This window comes from Dama dama, chromosome 4 (genome assembly GCF_033118175.1).
Source record: "Dama dama isolate Ldn47 chromosome 4, ASM3311817v1, whole genome shotgun sequence".
Classification (NCBI taxonomy): domain Eukaryota; kingdom Metazoa; phylum Chordata; class Mammalia; order Artiodactyla; family Cervidae; genus Dama; species Dama dama.
In genome coordinates, this window is record NC_083684.1 from 72,021,954 (window position 1) to 72,040,937 (window position 18,984).

An 18,984-nucleotide genomic window follows, 5' to 3' on the forward strand; every position below is an offset into this window, starting at 1 on the left:
GAGGGCAGATTATTAGAAAAGGTTTCACATATTTCTTTTTTGTAATAACTGTACATTCAGAAAGGCATTATCATATATGTTTTGTAAATGAAACTTGATTTGCTTCCAGTTGTAGCCACTATTATAGAAATGAACAGGAGTAACATGAAATTGAGTAGAATTTCAATCACATTTTAGCATCATGTTTTTGTACATCTGTTCATTGATCTCCAACCCATTTGATGGCTGTTCTCAGTTCCTGTATTTCTTTTTGAATATCCTAATCTATTTGAGCCTGAGTAGCCCACATAGTATGAGCATCTTTAGTCCAATTTTGGATAAAATTATGTGTTTGAATTGAGGTTTGTAAAGTAACGCTAGTGATGGCAGCAATGGTGCCAATAGTTTTAATCCTATAATGCCAAAAATCAGCCATCTAATGAATCGTTTAGATCACTAGAGCAATTTAGTAAATAACTGGGAAGCAAGTCTAGCCTTGGGACCTTCTTCCCAGGGCCACTGGAGATTATTGGCAACCATAGATTATGTCGAGATCGAAGAATCAAACGGGAGTCATTTTTTAAGGAAATAGAGGAGTTAAGACAAGTATATAATTTACAATTTATGCAAGTTACAGAACATAAAGTCTTATTGAATTGTAAATTTCTTATAGCTGAAAACAAAAGGAAGTGGAACATAGGCTTGTATAAAATATGATTGATTATAGTGAAAGAAATAATTGCTATAGCAATTATCATAGATTGGTCCCTGTGAAATGTCTGGTCCAAGTCCCAAGTTCTTCGGTGTTTGCAGCAAGTTTTCAGATGTCCCATTGTTTAGGCCCAATCTGTTTATCAAGGATAATTTGAGGACGGGGTGGGGGCCATTCCATCGTCAAGCTAGCCAAGAAGTCCTCTGTCATAGTAATGTTTCATTGTAGTATTAGTAACCTTCCATGTTACTTTAGTAATATAATCATACATAGTATTGTTAATATCATCTGAGCAGTTCAATAACCACATACTATGGGGTCCCCAATTGACAATTGTATGATTAGCTATAAACGTTAATTTTCCTGATTTGGCCTGACATTTGTCTTAATGAACAGGAATATATTTAAAGTTCTTATTAGTAAACCCTTTGCATAGTGTTCTTTGTTTTTTCTTTAATTCTTTTCCTAAAGTTTTAGTATTATAAACATGATTCATGGACAAAGAAAGGGCAGTAAGTAATCAAAGAAGCATCAGAAAGTCCTCTTTTGGAGGCAGGGGAAGGCCTAAGTTTGTCAGCTAACGTTTATGCATAATTCTGTTGTGCCCATACACAAAGGTAGGATTTCATAACCTAGAAAGATATTAATTAGTTTTTCTTTTTCTTCAGGATGAGAGGGCCCCTCTAAGTTCCAAGAAGGGGGCATATGTGTTGACTCATTAGTGGATATGATTGGTCCTATATCTGTCCAATTTATAACCTACAATAAAAAGGGGGGGTTAGGTATATAAGCCCAGTAAGTGTGATCAATCAAGTCAGCCTGAGCGGGGGGAGCAAAAGCAAGCAAAGCAAGCATAGCGAAGAAAAATATTTTCAGGATTCCGAGGCATTCCCTGTTGAGAAATCAGATTTTCAGTTTGATTAGTAAGGGTTTTTATCTGTCTCCAAGTAGGGAGATCATAAGGTCGATGACGTCAAGTGCGGTGTTTTTTGGAAATTTTTAATGTCGCCATGGCTCGTAATCGAATTCTTTCTTCCTGGGTTTTTTGCTGTTTCATCTCTAGTCTGAATGTTGGGGGCCCCCTTAGGTTGAATCTTTTGAAGAGGAAGTCATGTGAGCTCGTTGGATCCATCTGGAGAAATAGAAGCATACCCTTTCCCTGTAAGATTAGTTTCTTAGATTTCCATTGATTAGTTAACCCGTCTTGATATCAAATGGGCAAAGCAAAGGAGGTGTCCTTTAATGTTTCAAAACTTCTTTTTTTGTTTGTTTGTTTTTTGTTTTTTGCTTTTGTCAAAACATCTCTTTGTGGTAAGTTTAAAAAGTTTAAAACAAATAAGGCTATATTAACAATAGTTATAAAAAGAAAGGAAAGCGATAATGATGAAAACATTCTTAGGAAATATTTCAGTCCAAAAGAAAAAAATCATTCAGAAATCTGTTTGGGACTGGTATTTGGCTGTGGTTTGTGTTATTTGGGGCAGAGGATTAGGAGTAACCATTTAAATATTTTTCCCTAAGTGAAATTATTGAAAAGGTGATGCAGAACAACTTGACAAATGAAATGTTGCTCACATCCAAATATATTTGACCTTGTCCTTGAAAAAGAAATGCAGCTTAGCAACTGTTGAATCTCACTGTTCAGTGTGTTAAAGAGGATGACTACACTTCCAAGACAGACCTGAAAAGAAGGCGAACATTCCACATTTCTGATATTCTTAGGAACAAATAATCCATTCAGGAAATGGTCTTTTTTTATGTTGTTTTCGTTTTAAGAATCTTACAGATTGGAAACAGAAATAAAGTCATATTAATAATAGTTATAGTCTTAAAGACTGTATTACATTAGAATCTAGTAAAGTTTGTTCTGGATAAGGAAGATAAAAGTGTTCCTGTGTATTTCCTCTTATTTAATTTTTTATTTGCAGTTACAGTGTGTAATGTGTTTGTTTAATTATGTCTTGTGTTTGTGGATTATAATGAATGTCTGTAATCTGTTTAATAGAGAATGAATGTAAAAATTGTTTGAACTGCTTAGAAATATAGGCAGAGTCATTGTCTGTTTTTATAGAATTAGGTGTTCTCATTATCATGAAGTAAGTTGATAGGTAGGTTATAACATGTTGTGTAGTTTTACCTTAGAGAGGTATTGCCCTTAGAAAAGAAGAATTTGTATTGATCGAGAAATGTAAGAAGGAAGAGGAAGAAAGTTCAGGACAATGAGTTACATTTATTTGCCATAAAATTTTCTTTCATTTGTCATAAGCCTTTTTAAAATTCCAGCACTAAATATCTTTAAAAGTTAAAAGGCCAAAACAAAATATGATAGCACAATAAACAAATGTAATGTTTATTTCAAATAAACACATCATACTTTGTGGTTTTCATTGTTATCTACCTAAATATTTTAATTGCATTTTCCAATATTTTTGCAGTCTGAATGTATCTGCTGACTAAAGTTAATTCTGTTAAATGTTGTTTTCCCAGAATTTTTCTTTTGTTTCTAATTTGGTTTAATTTGGAGAAAGAACATTTGCTGTAGCTAGAACGACAATGAAAAACTAGTTTAGTAAAGCCTATGTAAATACTACTTTATTTTATAATAAATGTTTCAACAATTAAAAAAACTATTTTTGTATTCATTTTATTTGTCATTTCTTATATCTTTTTATTAAAAGCATATATTTTTCTTTTCTATAGCAACTATGAAATGTATGTTAGTATTTTATAGACTGTTGAATATATTAATCAAATCATATTATATTATATATATCCATTCCTATATAAATATATATTTATATTCATTAACAGCTCAAAATCTCTTCAGCTCTTCTGCAAGAAAAACCCCTTGTAAGAGTAAGCCAATGCTCAGCAATTAATGCTTCAAAATCCTACTTCATTTGGAAATGACCCAGCCATTCAACAAACTTCCACTATTTAGTTCAGTACAACTCCAGAAACCTAAGTCACTCCAATCCTAAGAGATTGTTTTAGATTATAGATAATAGATTATTCTACTAAAAATATAATTATTTCTAATGGAGCTTATCTAAAAGTTTTCATCTCATTTATATATTTGTATATATATATAGTTACCTTTATGTTGACAAACTTAGTTTACCTTAAACCGAGGCATAATAAAAGTATTATATAATGTTGATGACTTAAGACATGTCTTAATTAGATTAACAAATAATTATATTTAAATTATATTTATATTTAAATAAACATTATATTTAATATTGAATACTTTTCAGTTCATGTGAAGTTGAATTTAAATAGAGCTTATTAACTTTATATTATCCAAAAACAAAGACATATATTGAGACATAGATAATTTTAGATACATAAGCATAGTTCTCCATTTGAAATTTAAAGTATCTTTTTGTTTTATTTATTTATTTTGAGCTCCACCAATTTGTTAATGGCTGGAGTCCTAGATAGAGTGGGCTGTGTATCCCAAGGACATGATAAGAGTTAACTTAAGGTTTTTTCTTAGGCCTATTTTTGTTTCCCAGGCAGAACTGGAGCTCCAAAAAAATATTTTAACAAGTTAACCTTTTCTTAACTGCACATGCAAGAAGAACCGGTTTTGCAATTTCAAAAAAGATTTTATTTTAATCAGTTTTCTCCGGAGTCTAAAGAATATCATAGCCATTCAGTGTCAAAAATATCATTTCTCCTTTTTGTAGCTATAGTATATTATTAATGATATATGCATAAGGGAATTGCTGTCACATAGGAAGTAAAGCCTTGGCTACAAAATTTTGACAAATTCTAGGACAGTTATGGGGACGGCAATGGCACCCTATTTCAGTACTCTTGCCTGGAAAATCCCAGGGATGGGGGAGCCTGGTGGGCTGACATCTATGGGGTCGCATAGAGTAGGACATGACTGAAGTGACGTAGCAACAGCAATAGCAGGACTTTTAAGCATACCTTGAGGTAACAGAGTCTACTGAAATATTTTATGAGGCCCGATATGATTAGGATAAGGGAGAGAGAAAGTGAATCTCTCCCGGTCTAAAGGGTGTAAAGGTATATTAAAAAAGCAATCTTGTGAATCAATAATAATAATGTGCCAATTTTGAGGAATAGTAATAGGTGATGGGAGCTCTGGTTGCAATGCACTCACAGGTTTCATAAAAGAATTAACTTTTCTAAACTCTGTTAAGAGACACCATTTGTTATATTTCTTTTTTATAACAAAAATAGGAGAGTTCCAAAAAGAGCAAGATTCCTCAATATGTTTCCATTTTAATTGTGTGTTTATAAGTTCTTTAGTAGCTTGTAATTTTCCCTTTGTAAGGGGCCATTGCTTTGTCCAAATAGACTCATAATTTTTCTGTTATTTTAATAATTGTTTTGTTTGTTAAATGAGCAGTGGCCCCTAGGGAAAATGTGGAATGTATTTCTGAGTTTGCCATTGCATAAGTAAGTCCCTTCCTATTAGATTAAGGGGTGCATCTATCACATAAGGTCTTAATGTTGTAGGTTGGCCTTTTAGTCTATCATATGGGTAGATTTGAATATTTTGATAAATTTCTTGTACTTTGGTTTAAGAAATTTCTGCAATTTGGCAAGAGACCTTTTGTATAGGTCAGGATTTGGGCCACAGTGTTTGGAAATAATAATAATATTAGATCCAGTGCCGAGGAGACCAGGAAATCTTTTACCATTAATTTTGATATTTATAGTTGGTCGGACATATTTAAATACCAATGATGTCCATAAGGATTGTTTTTGATCTGTATTGCCAAATCTGCCTGTCCGTACATTATTAGAGGAGTTAATAGAAATGTAAGGCAAAAGAAGTAACTGAGCAATTTTGTCCCCCCTTTTGAATTGCCAAAGAATCTGAGCTGACATCATAATTTGAATTTCTCTTTTATAATTTGAATAAATTATTCCAGGGTGAACAGTAATTCCTTTTAGAAGCCAAATTAGATCAGCCAAGTAAAAGACTGAAGGTTTGTGGGGGCAGGGGTCCAAAAAGTCCAGTAGGTATTCTAGAAGGGACTGCTTAAGGGTGAAGGAAAAAATCATTTAGGGCTGGTATACTAATGGCAGCACTGCTGGACGTTGAGGGTTTGAGGGAAAAGATAGAATTTGCCTCTGGTTTTTGTTGTAGGGGACCTGAGAGGTCCCCTGTTTGGAGTTTCCTGGAATAGGTTTTCCTTCAATATCAAATTTAAATTTACTGTCTTTGGCCCAATACATTCCTCTATGGCAGCAAGGGCAAATTTTTGGAGGTTTTTTATTAGCCTTCTTAGAGCAGTCCCTTTTTAAATGGTTTTTATCTACACATGTAAAGCATCCTTCATTTCCCTTTTTAAAAGGTAGTAGCCATTGTTTCAGCTAGTATTTGCATCTTTTAAGTTTCTGATCCTAGATTGTGACAAGCCTTCAAATAATCAATAATAGTCCTAGTCTCACAAATTGCAGCTATAGCTCTTTGACATTTCTGATTTGCATTCTCATAAGCAAGTAATTTCTCTAGCTGTTTTTTGGTTTCTACTCTGATTACAGTATGGGAAATAGCAGCTTCTAATCTAGCTTAAAAATTAGCATAACTTTTCATTAGGTTCCAACAAAGGAGAGACTTCGAGTTGCGACTGTTGGCAGAGGAGAAGCATTTGGAGCAGCTGAGGCAGGGCGAGTAAGAAAATTTTGAGATATTTTGTATTGTTTTAATTGGGCCTTTTGCAAAGTTTAATCATTTAATTTATATTTACGTAATAAGTGTTCTGTCTGTTGCTGAATACTGGAAGGGCTAGAATGTACCTTGAAATGGCAGAATTACAGCTTTAATAAGAGCCCATAGGGGCTACAGATCAATTGGAATATTTTTTCCCTTGTTTGGTTGCTCATTTAACATTTTCTTTGACCTGGAGTCAAATTTCTAAATCAAAACTGCATTTATCAGGAAACTATGGATTATGTTCAACTACTGTTTGAAGGCAAGCCTCTATTCATTGGCATGAAACCAGAAGTCCCTGAAATTTAAACAAATGGTGAAGTAAAATAGAAAAATAATGGGGCTGGCCAGCCGTTTGACCCATGCCTTAGTACTTACCGACCTCAATAGGTCCCTGAGTCATTCCGCCCGATATGCCACGTACACCAGTGTCCCTGTTCCTTGGCGCCATTTGTTGGGGTCCTTTAATGGCCCGGAACTTGGTGGTACGGAGTCGACGATAAGTAAAAGAGAGAAAGAGAGAGAGAGACAAAAAAAGACCCGGGGACCTAAGCTCTGATGGAGCAAAGGTGCTTTAATGATTTTTCTATGAGTATATATATGCTGTGGTACAAGAAACTTCTTTCGGGAATGATAGAGATCAGAAAACCAAATGTACAGCAACCGTTACCAAGGGAACAAGGGGTAATGTTAGTCACAAGGTCAGGAGACAATCCATATCTCAAGAAAGGGGAATGAGACTAAGCAGTTTTGTCCTAAAGAGAATGTTTACTAAAGGAGACCCAAGCCTGCCTCACACAATGACCTCAGTCCCTGGGAGCAGGGTGCTGTTCCGCTTGAAGAGGGACAAAGGACTCATGAGAGACAGCACGTAGGAATCCTCCCGTCAAACATTCCCTGACAAATCCTTGGTCCAGGAAGATTCCACAAGCCTTGAGGCAACTAGGCCCATGAGCCCACAACTAATGAGCCTGTGCTCTAGAGCCCATGAGCCAAAAGAAGAGAAGCCACTACTGTGAACCTGTGCACTGCAACCAGAGAGTAGCCTCCGTTTGCCTGCATGCAGCAACACAGATGTGGGGCAGCCAAAACTAAATAAGTTAATTAAAATCAAGCTAAAAACAGGAGTCCCTGGTAGCTCAGATGGTAAAGAACCTGCCTGCAATACAGGAGACCTGGTTTCAATCCCTGGGTTGGGAAGATTCCCTAGAGAAGAAAGTGGCAACCCACTCCAGTATTCTTGCCTGGAGAATCCCATGGATAGAGGAGCCTGGCAGGCTACATGGGGTCTCAAAGAGTCGGACACAACTGAGTGACTAAGCTAACACACAAGTTAAAAATAAAGATTAAAAAAAATTTTTTTTAAGGGAGCAAAGGACTTGAATAGACATTTTATCAAAGAAGATCTACAAATGGCTAAAAGGTACATGAAAAAATATTCCTCCTCACTATCTCACTAACCATCAGGAAAATGCAAATCAAAACCACAATGAGATAACACCTCACATCTGGTAAGATGTAGTAGTAGTTGCTCAGTCATGTTCCGCTCTGTGTGACTCTATGAACTGTAGCCCGGCAGGCTGCTCTGTCCATGGGATTCTCCAGGCAAGAATACTGGAGTGGATTGCCAGTCCCTTCTCTAGAGGATCTTCCTGACCCAGGGATCAAACTGCACTGTAAGGGGATTCTTTACCATCTGAACTATAGGGAAGTCTACCTGATAAGATGACTACTATCAAAAAAGAGCAGGGGAAAAAAAAAGAAAAGGAAAAAAAGAGCAGAGATAAGAAGTATTGGTGAGGGCATAGATTTAAAGGAAACAATCTTTGTCCACTATGGTTGTAATTTTTAAAAACTAAATAAGGGAAAATCATAGAAATAGAGAGTAAAATGCTAGAAGCTGGGGAATATGGAAAATAGGGAGATTGTTAGTCAAAAGGTACAAATGTTCAGTTATAAGATTAACAAGTTCTGAGGATGTAATATAAAGCATGGCGACTATAGTTAACAATGATGCTGAGACTTCCCTGGTGGTCCAGTGGCTAAGACTCTGCCATCCCAAAGCAGGAGGCCTGGGTTCAATCCCTGGTCAGTGAATTAGATCCCACATGACACAAAGAGCGAGCCTGCATGCTGCAACAAAGATCAAAGATCCTGAGTGCCACAACTAAGACCTGGAACAGCCTAAATAAATATTAACAAAAAATGATGTATAACAACGGTAACAACAACAATAATGTAACTTAATGAGGTGATAGATGTTTACCTAATTTCACTGTGACAATTATTTCATACTGTATTCACACATCAAGTCAAAACGTTTACACATCAAGATATGCAATTTTATATCTGGACAAAGCTGGGGAAAAAAGAGAAAGCAAATCTAAACACTACCGACCTTGGAGGACACTGAAAAGTAGCTCATGGTTCAGCATAAGCAGGCACAAAGAAATGTTAGCTAAAAAGAAGGGATCAAGTGAGTTTCCTAGCAGTCCAGTGACCAGGATCCCAAGCTTTCACTGCCAGGGCCCTGATTTAGTCCCTGGTCAGTAAACTAAGATCCCACAAGCTGCACAACTCAGCATAAAAGAAGGGACACAGAGTTGAAAAGGATCTAGACACACTGACCTGAATAGAGAAAGGGCAAGTAAGGTAGAATCCATTAAACTTACTGTAATACTACTGACCTGGAATCTTTTTCCTAACAGCGTTCTATACAGCAGGTATTGGGGTTGGTACTGCAGGGGAAAGAAGCGGGCAGTGAAAACAACCCAGTCCTTGCTAGCTATCACAGCAACTCAGTGCCGGGAGCCAACACTTGAGACCCTACCCATGACAAAGTCATGAGGGAGAAAACCTGACGGGCAAGGCGGATCAGGTTTTCAGGGATTTTGAAAAGCTGCCCCGGCACTCACCTTAAAGATGATATCTGTCTTTCTGATGCCTGCCTCAATAGACTACTCCCTAATTTCTGTGACACTGGCAGAAGGCCTTCCCCGATCTCTTCCCAAATAACAATCAATTCAGAACTTTAATCAATAAGTTTCCCGGGTGGTGGTATTTTATGAGATTATCCAGGGTGAAAGGAGTGTTTTAATTTAAACCCCTTTGCTGGTATTTTAGTTTGTTTGGCAAATCCATTTATGCCCTTGGTACTAACAAGCATGACTGCTCATAATACCCTAATCATAAGACAGCATAAAGAACCTGACCATATAGAAGCCCTAATAGACATAGAGCCTTTTTGAGGGGTGAAGGAGTCCTATTAGAAAACATAAGAAAAATTATTCTAAAAGTGGTTATTAGGTTAACATTTGCTTACTGTGTTTCTACTCTTAATATGCTAAGGTTGTGTTATAGAAACCATTGTTAATATAGTTATAGATCTAGAAAAATAAGAGCTTAGCCCTAGTGTAGTAACAATGAGATGGTTGCTAATTTTTCAGCCAGGAGTGCTAGGCAGAGGCTGCCTCACCAAAGTCGCAGAGTCAGTCTGGGGTAAACTTCTTAGATAAACACAACTGACAACCTCTGCAGAAGGATTAATTTTTGTGTTAACAAGGTTATACTTCTACTCTGTACTGTTGCCCTATGAGACTGCTACCTTTCAGTTAAGGTCACCATAGAAAGAGAAAATAGGTTTACATTCACCTGACCTGCATAAAATGTTAATAGGCCCCAAGGCCAGAAGATAATGTACAAGACCCTCATAAACAAAGAAGTATGCAGAAAACACCCTGGTTTCGTGAAGAACAAGCCGATGTAATGTTAAACTATCTTCTCCTTAGAAATATACTAATTTAAGGTATAAAAGCCACGGTGAAAAATAAAGCATTGCCAGACTCTGCCAGACCCTGCTGCACCCCCCCGTCTGGTCACTCTCTCTCTCTCTCCCTTGCAGACTTGGCCCTATCAAGGCTGGTCTCAAGTGCCTTCTCTCACCGACGCCGTTCATCCTGAGGGTACCCCCTGGATCCTGCCGAGGCTGGACCCCGGCAAGTGGTGCCCGAACAGGGAACCTGAAGGTAATCTCCCCCCATTGTTCAGTCTTCGGGACGGCTAGGACCCCACTAGGGCGCTGCAGGCCCCCCTGCATAAGATAGGTAGGGTAAGGAAAATGGGTAGGCTTCAGGTTTTAGAACCCCACTAGGGTGCTACAGGTCCCCCTACATAAGAAAGGTAGGGTAAGAAAGGTGGGTACATTTCAGGTTTTTTCTTTCTTCTCTAAAATTAAGCCTTTTTCTTTTTTTCTTTTTCTAATCAGTGACAAAAATGGGTAACAGTGAGTCAAAGGAAGACAGCTTTTTATTGGAATCATAATGCAACTCCTTAACCACAGAGGAATTAAAGTTAAAAAGACCAGTGTTCAGTCCTTTTTTATGTTTGTCCAAGAGCAATGTCCTTGTTTTCCAGAAGAGAGCAGTTCTCCTGGGTTTCCTTACCTACTGCTCTCTACCCGGGTGCCCTGTCCCAATAAAATCTCTTGCTTTGTCAGCATGTGTCTCCTCGGACAATTCATTTCCGAGTGTTAGACAAGAGCCCAGTTTCGGGCCCTGGAAGGGGTCCCCCTTCCTGCAACAAATGGTGACTCTGGTGGGGACTCATCTTCGCTGAGACTGACATCCTGACCACTCGGGGTACTCAGGGGCCAGCTTGCCTGCCAATGGACCAGACCCAGCGGCCGCAACTGGGACCCTTTTGTCCCTGGTCTCCTCCTGAAGCGGACAACTGGCCAGAGTGCCCTAACTGGTAAGGAACAAGAGACTTTATTGACCTCTCTCCCCTTCCCTCTCTCGTTCCTCTCCTTAGCCCTTCCTATCCTTCCCGTTTTTCCAGTCTCCTGGTCCTGGACGCAGGAATCTGGTCGAAGGGCCTCAGCTTGAGCTGAGGATTGGAGACTGATCACCTCCTCTTGGCAGAGAACTTGAATTCTGGTAGGGCCGAGTTCCAGTCCTCCCTTCTCTAGAAACCCAGGGAAAATTCCCGTAACGCCTGGGTATCTGCAGGTGGCAGGAGACGTCTGTAAGGCCACCCCTTTTGCCCCCCTTTCCCGCCTCCTCCTTCTTTTCCTTTCCTCCTCTTAAAATCTTTGAAGACATCTGAAGTTCTGTGTCTCTATAGAAGGTTTTCTGAGAGACTGTATTCTTGTATTTAAGGGCGTGTCTGATGAGGAATGCCAGGTTTATATGTGTGTGTTTTAACTCTGTGTTCTGTGTTGTGATTTTTGATGGCCATTTTGCTTTTTGTTAGAACTTGATTTTCTTTCCCTGTACCTTGAGACCAGGGCTCTCAGGAACACTTATCTAGACCATCTCTAAATCCTGAGACTGAGGGAAAAAGGGAAAAAGCCTTTAAAATTTTTATTTATTTCAACTTTTTTATAAACTAGTAAATTTTATATTGTAATATCTAATTCATGACCAAACTTAAAAAATGAAGCTAGATCTTGCACTGTGTCTGTCTAAATATGTCTTGGTATGTCTTTGTCTCTGGGTAGTATTTTTTAGGTTAATTTGTAAAAGAGCTCTAATTAATTGGCTTAAAGAAAGGTAAGTGCTTACAAATCAAATAATTCTAAATTAAACAATAAATTCCAGGTTCAGGTAAACTGGAAAATATTCAGTATTAAATACCTGATATTAATGTTTGTTTGTTGACCTATCTAATATAGACATGTCTTAGAATAATTAACATCAAGTAAAATATTTTCATTATGCCTAGGTTTATTATAAGTTAAATATTGTTATATTGTAATATCCGCTACAAGTTTGTCAACAAGGAAAGTACCTCAAGTAAAGAAACTTCAAAAAAAATGTAAATGAGATAGGAGTTTTTAGATAAACTATTAAAAATCATCATACTTTAGAAATGTCTCTCTAAAACAGTCCCTTTAGATTTTGGTAACCTGAATTTCTAGGGTTGTGCTAAATTAAGTGACTGATTTATTGAATAACTAGATCATTTTAAAAAAAAAATAATAAGATTCTAAAACATTCATTACTGAACACTAATTTCCTCTTACAGAGAAACTAAAGATTTTAGACTATTAATAAATAATTTTTGATGCCATCCTGAAATGTTCGCTAGAATTTTTTTTTAGAAATTATCACTGGTATTTATATTTACCAATCTATAGAATGTTAATATAAAAGTAAATTCTTGGTTGCTTAAAGAAAGTAGGATGTGTGTATTCAGTAAAGATGGTATGAAAAATGAAGTTACATTTTATAAAAAAAAAAACAAAAAAAGGAAGTAAGTCTGACTTACAGGTGGCTGTTTCAGGATGGGAGAACAAAGTAACGGGTACAGAAAGTGTTAAGAAGGTTTGATGGAAAGTGCACTCCAAGGGAAGAGTTTTATGCATAAATACAAGTTTTCTTGAGACGTTGAACTGCCTTTGATAATGGATTTTAAGTTTCTTTACCTCTGAAGTGATCTGTTCTATGTTTATCTTTAAAATCTTCTTTTTTACTTTGGCTAAGTAAATATATTATTTCACAGTGAACTATATGATTCTACCTGACAGAGTACTATAAACCCTTTTGATATTTATTGACAAAACTGCCTAAATAGCTTGACTTCTAGCTGACTTTGGGATGCTTCAGAGGGCCCCTGAGACATCCCAAAGAGCTATTAAACTACCTGAGTTCATTTGACATGTTAAATTGCATGGGAATTATTGTTGGAGGAGTGATAAATCTTCTCCCGTTATATTCTATGGTTGATGTTACTTATATAGATATCCTAGAAATTATGTAAAATTCATGAAAATCTGATATTTCCTGGTAAAATGTTGTTAGTTATAATTTTAGTTATCATGTTAAAGTGTTACAAGTCACAGCAATGACCAGGCTACTTTGTCAATTACAATTTAAATAGATTTTAAACATGCCTTGTATGGTTTAACTCTCATGCCTTTAGAAAAATACTGCTAGTTCTTCAAGATTTATAAAGAAGACTTTTCTAAGATTAACTGAAAAATTTTGTTTGTCTGCTATCTGGTAAATTGGTAACAGACTGAAATTTAGTCTACTCTCTATGTTAAGAGAACAAAGTTTTCTTAGAATGAATCTTTCAATAACAGATTATGAATTTCTTTGCCTTTAAGTGATTTATATTTGTTTTTAAAATCTTTTGTTACTTTAGTAAAGTAAATACATTTAAAAGCTCATTCTGCTTCTACCGAAAATAACCCCTCACTGTTAGACTTGTGCTATCCTAATGTCTTAAAACTGACAATGCCCCTGCTTACACTTCTAAATCGTTTCAAGACTTTTGTACAAGGTTTTATATAAAACATACCACAGGTATCCCTTATAACCCACAGGGACAAGCCATCGTAGAAAGAGCACATCAGACCCTAAAAACTCAAATTTTAAAACTAAAGCAAGGTGAATTTAAGTATAGTTCCCCTCACCAGATTCTACAACACGCTCTTTTGTGATAAACAATCTAAACACTGATTCATTTGGGGTTACTGTAATGCTCCGACTTTGGAGTCCAGAGCAGCAGAGTACAAAACCTCTGGTTAAATAGAAAGACCTTCTTTCAGGACAATGGAAGGGTCCTGACCCATTGCTAACCAGCGGCCAAGGGTATGCTTGTATTTTTCCCCAGGGTGCTGAGTCACCAATTTGGGTCCTGGACAGACTGATTTGCCATGTCGCAGTCCCCCAGACATCCGGTTCCCCCATTGCTCCAACCACAAAAGAAGGAGGACACTCCCCTGCCCTTGCCTCCGCCGCCCACCTGGAAGGTCCAGCAGACTCTGAAACAACTGGCAGTGGAGATCCCGGAAGAACAAACGGAAACCACCAGGACGTCCTGTGCGAGCAACTCAACAAGCCTCCATACCCACATGGGGGCAAATTAAGTCGCTGTGCCGCTTCTCTGCAGGGATCTTCAGCCTCTCCTGAAAGGGTTTTTATTGCTATGCTTGCTTTATGTCTTGCCAGGTAAGTGCTACCTCTTCTACATCAGAAAAATACTGGGCATATTTCCCTGATCCCCCGACCTTCCAAGTAGTTACCTGGAACAATGACCCTATACGGGTCAACACAGACCAGCCTCATCTCTTGGGAGGATCCTATACTTCTTATAATAAAGATCATTATCCCATCAATTTTAACTATACTTTTAGGGGATTAACGGATGACCTTCCCCTTTGCTTTAACTTCCCCCATAGTCATACAAGCGATCTTATCACTCCCTCTAAGGAGGGGTGTGTCGGAGCCTCCAAAAAAGCAATTCTGACAGATTCTCCAGCATGAAAATTTTCAGATAAAACAGGAGATCGGCTGGTTTGGATATTACAGGCCCATATGCCCGGGGCCCTTGACCCCTGTAAATCCTTGTTCCTTAATGCTCCACCAAAATATCCAAATTGTATTGATGTTGCTCCGTCAGACGTTATATGGAAAATTATAGACAACCGCCTTGGATACCTGGTATGAAAATTTTGTACTTACAATTCAAGAATAGATTATAGAATACCGGGAGGCGGAAACTATTCGGTACAAGACTGGAGCAATCCAAATCCAAGTCAGAATCCAGGAGCTGTTTCTGACCATGTCAGTAGGTTTAGCAATTGGAAAAATGATTCCCTCCCTTGGCCACTGGTGGCCAACAGATGGCATTATAATCAGTTTGTTTCCCCCATGTTGTCCTATACAACTAAGGGCAAAACTTTTTGGCAACCAGAAATTTGGAGAGCCCTTGCTGCCACCTCCCTTGTTACTCTATCTCGGCCAGAAAATGATTCCACCTATTCTGTGCTGGCTTGTTTACCCTCCCCTTATGTTTTTTTTGTTGTTGTTGTTTACTAATGATTCAAAAGGGCTTCATATACAGAAGAATTCTTCAGGTGGACCCAATATAGTCTACTGTGAACCATGCATGCTCTCATCCTGTTTAACCCCTCAATATAATATTTGTTCTTTTGTGGTGCTGCAACGCCCACCTTATCTTATGGTGCTTGTCACAGTGAATGTCTATTGGTATGACAATTACGGTTTAGCCGTTTTGCAACAACTACAAGATTTAATGCATTCCCAACGGTTTGTAGGACTACTTATTCTAGGGATTTCAGCTTTGATAACAGCAATTACCTCTGTCACTGTGGCAGCGATATCATTGACTCAACAGGTACATACTGTTCAATATGTCAATGATATGTCAAAAAATGTTTCTTTAGCTCTAGCTATGCAAGAGATTATAGATAGGAAATTAGAAGGAAAAATAGATGCCCTAGAAGAAGCAGTCATGCATATTGGAACTGAGTTGCAGGCTTTAAGAGTAAAGTTAGCACTATCCTGTCACGCCGACTATCGGTGGATCTGTGTAACACCCCTGAAAGTAAATGATACAGATTACAATTGGGAAAGGATTAAAAATCATATTTCAGGTGTATGGAATAGCTACATTAGTTTAGATCTTGGAAAGCTTCACGGTCAGATAAAAACCTTAGAACATTCCCGCCTGGACTTTACTGCTGCAGGAGCTGCAAATGATTTTTTTCGTACCTTTTCTAAATTTATTACTGGAAAAAATATCCTATCAACTATCTTCAGTTATGCTGCTGTAGCAGCCCTAGTTTTACTTCTCATTATAATCCTTCCTTGCATTGTCAGAACTCTCCGGCAGAGCACTCAGAAGCTCGCAACTGAGATCCATCTGGCTGTCTTAAAAAGTAAAAAAAGGGGGAGATGCCGGGAGCCAACACACGAGACCCTACCCATGACAAGGTCATGAGGGAGAAAACCTGATGGGCAAGGCGGATCAGGTTTTCAGGGGTTTCGAAAAGGCCAGCTCATGAGATCCCACCCATGACAAGGTCATGAGGAGAAAGCCTGACAGGCAAGGCAGATCAGGTTTTCAGGGATTCCAAAAAGCTGCCCCCGGTGCTCACCTTAAAGATGATATCTGTCTTTCTGATGCCTGCCTCAATAGACTACTCCCTAATTTCTGTGACACTGGCAGAAGGCCTTCCCCGATCTCTTCCCAAATAACAATCAATTCAGAACTTTAATCAATAAGTTTCCCGGGTGGTGGTATTTTATGAGATTATCCAGGGTGAAAGGAGTGTTTTAATTTAAACTCCTTTGCTGGTATTTTAGTTTGTTTGGCAAATCCATTTATGCCCTTGGTACTAACATGCAGGACTGCTCATAATACCCTAATCATAAGACAGCATAAAGAACCTGACCATATAGAAGCCCTAATAGACATAGAGCCTTTTTGAGGGGTGAAGGAGTCCTATTAGAAAACATAAGAAAAATTATTCTAAAAGTGGTTATTAGGTTAACATTTGCTTGCTGTGTTTCTACTCTTAATGTGCTAAGGTTGTGTTATAGAAACCATTGTTAATATAGATCTAGAAAAATAAGAGCTTAGCCCTAGTGTAGTAACAATGAGATGGTTGCTAATTGTCAGCCAGGAGTGCTAGGCAGAGGCTGCCTCACCAAAGTCGCAGAGTCAGTCTGGGGTAAACTTCTTAGATAAACACAACTGACAACTTCTGCAGAAGGATTAATTTTTGTGTTAACAAGGTTATACTTCTACTCTGTACTGTTGCCCTAGGAGACTGCTACCTTTCAGTTAAGGTCACCATAGAAACAGAAAATAGGCTTACATTCACCTGACCTGCATAAAATGTTAATAGGCCCCAAGGCCGGAAGATAATGTACAAGACCCTCATAAACAAAGAAGTATGCAGAAAACACCCTGGTTTCGTGAAGAACAAGCCGATGTAATGTTAAACTATCTTCTCCTTAGAAATGTACTAATTTAAGGTATAAAAGCCACGGTGAAAAATAAAGCATTGCCAGACTCTGCCAGACTCTGCTGCAACCCCCGTCTGGTCACTCTCTCTCTCTCTCTTTCTCTCTCTCTCCCTCGCAGACTTGGCACTATCAAGGCTGGTCTCAAGTGTCTTCTCTCTCTCGCCAATGCCGTTCATCCTGAGGGTACCCCCTGGATCCTGCCGAGGCTGGACCCTGGCAACTCAGAAAGCTTGGGAAACAAGCAGTGCTCACAGTCCACATGTAGAAGAACAGAGCACACCCTGGGGAAAGGGGGGTGAGATGGGACAGAATCTAGTCCAGGTCACTGGGAAGGCTGTGAGAGTCTTACCCAGCGAGGATATCAGTGCATAGTTCTCCAGCATCACATCGAGGTACACGCTTCTCTGGGCCTCATCAAGGAGTCTCCATTCCTCCCAGGAGAAGTACACAGCCACATCCTCAAAGGTCACACTGCACTTCTATGAGAGACAGAGTAAACTATGAACATTCTAGGATCCCACAATCCATCTCATCACACATCTATTCCACCCTCATCCTCTTCCAAAGCTCTCCCCCGAACAGGAATTCCAGACCTAGTTGTCACTGATGCCCACCTTATCCTTCAGGGTCCCCTTATTCACTGTGTTCAGTCCTCAGCAACATTGGGATGGACTGCTTTCCAAGCTTTCGTCCTGGCCTGTAGGGTCCCATCCATTCTGTCAATGAACTCCCCTGGAGTCTCTAGGTTGTGACTCACAGACACAACCAAACCTGGGCTCAAGTTTCACCCTTCAGTCCCCAATAACAGGATGCTGGGGTCATGAGCTAGTACTTCCTCTCCATGTACCCATGATTCTGTAGACAGTACCTTTCTCACACCTCTAGTCCCCACAGCTGCACTCCCACAACTGCACTTGTGGAAAGTTGCTTTGAAGGCCCCTTTTATACCTTTATTGATTCTTGCTTCAATTTGAGCCACCCAGAAGCACATGTGATTACAGATGCCCAAGACCCACTTCCCCTTTTGTGTTGCACTCCCTGTCCCCTCAGCAGCCAAAACCCTTCCCTCCCTCAACCTTCTTTGGAATCCTGGTCCACATGGTGTCTGTTCTAGACACCACAAATGACTCTCACGTTTGAGTAGGTCTGAGGCGGGATGATGGAGGCTGGGCCCTGCCCATATAAAACATAAGAAACCATACATTTTCCATTCTTGAAGTTAAGGATACCTTCCCACTACACGTGCACAGAAAGGCTCCTTGGAAGTCAGCACAGAAAACCTCCTTGGAAAGGGAAGGGGCGTCACCTCATAGCAGGTGATGTCAACTACCCAATAAGCCTTCTCACTGGAATTCATCTTGGCTAAAAGATGCGCTTACACCCAGGAAAATCCTGAGATACACCAAATACCGACTCAAAACCAGGCAAAGCAAGATGATTGGCCAAAGGAAACCAGAAATAAATGCCCCACAAAAGCGACTAAAACCACCATAGCACGACTCTCCCCGAGTCCGCTGGTGTACAGTCCAAAAGGTACTGTACTCTTTTCTCCTCCTGATAAATACTCTGTTTCACGGCTTCCCCTCTTTGTGGGAATTTTTTTCCTGCAAAACTGAAGGGCTAGGCCCTTGTCACTGACCACTGGTCTAGTGACTAGGATTCGGTGTTCACACCACCACCAACCTGCCTCAATCCCTCAATCTCTGGCCAGGAACCGAAGCATACCCACCCAGTCACCCGCTTCAATTCACTGCAGGTAGATCCACCCTAGATCAAGATCACTCTGTCACACTCTGTTCCCTGCAGACACCAGA

At 39.0% G+C, this 18,984-nt stretch overlaps 1 protein-coding gene across 1 annotated transcript in view; it reads right to left on the reverse strand.

Moving 5' to 3' along the window:
• The window catches only part of LOC133054992 (zinc finger protein 418-like), a 32,845-nt gene that overhangs the window by 13,367 nt on the left and 494 nt on the right, over nucleotides 1-18,984 (reverse strand). Inside the window, exon 2 of the mRNA XM_061140442.1 lies at nucleotides 17,520-17,649. Within this exon, the coding sequence (XP_060996425.1) occupies nucleotides 17,520-17,649 (130 nt within the window). The remainder of the gene's footprint in view (nucleotides 1-17,519; nucleotides 17,650-18,984) is intronic.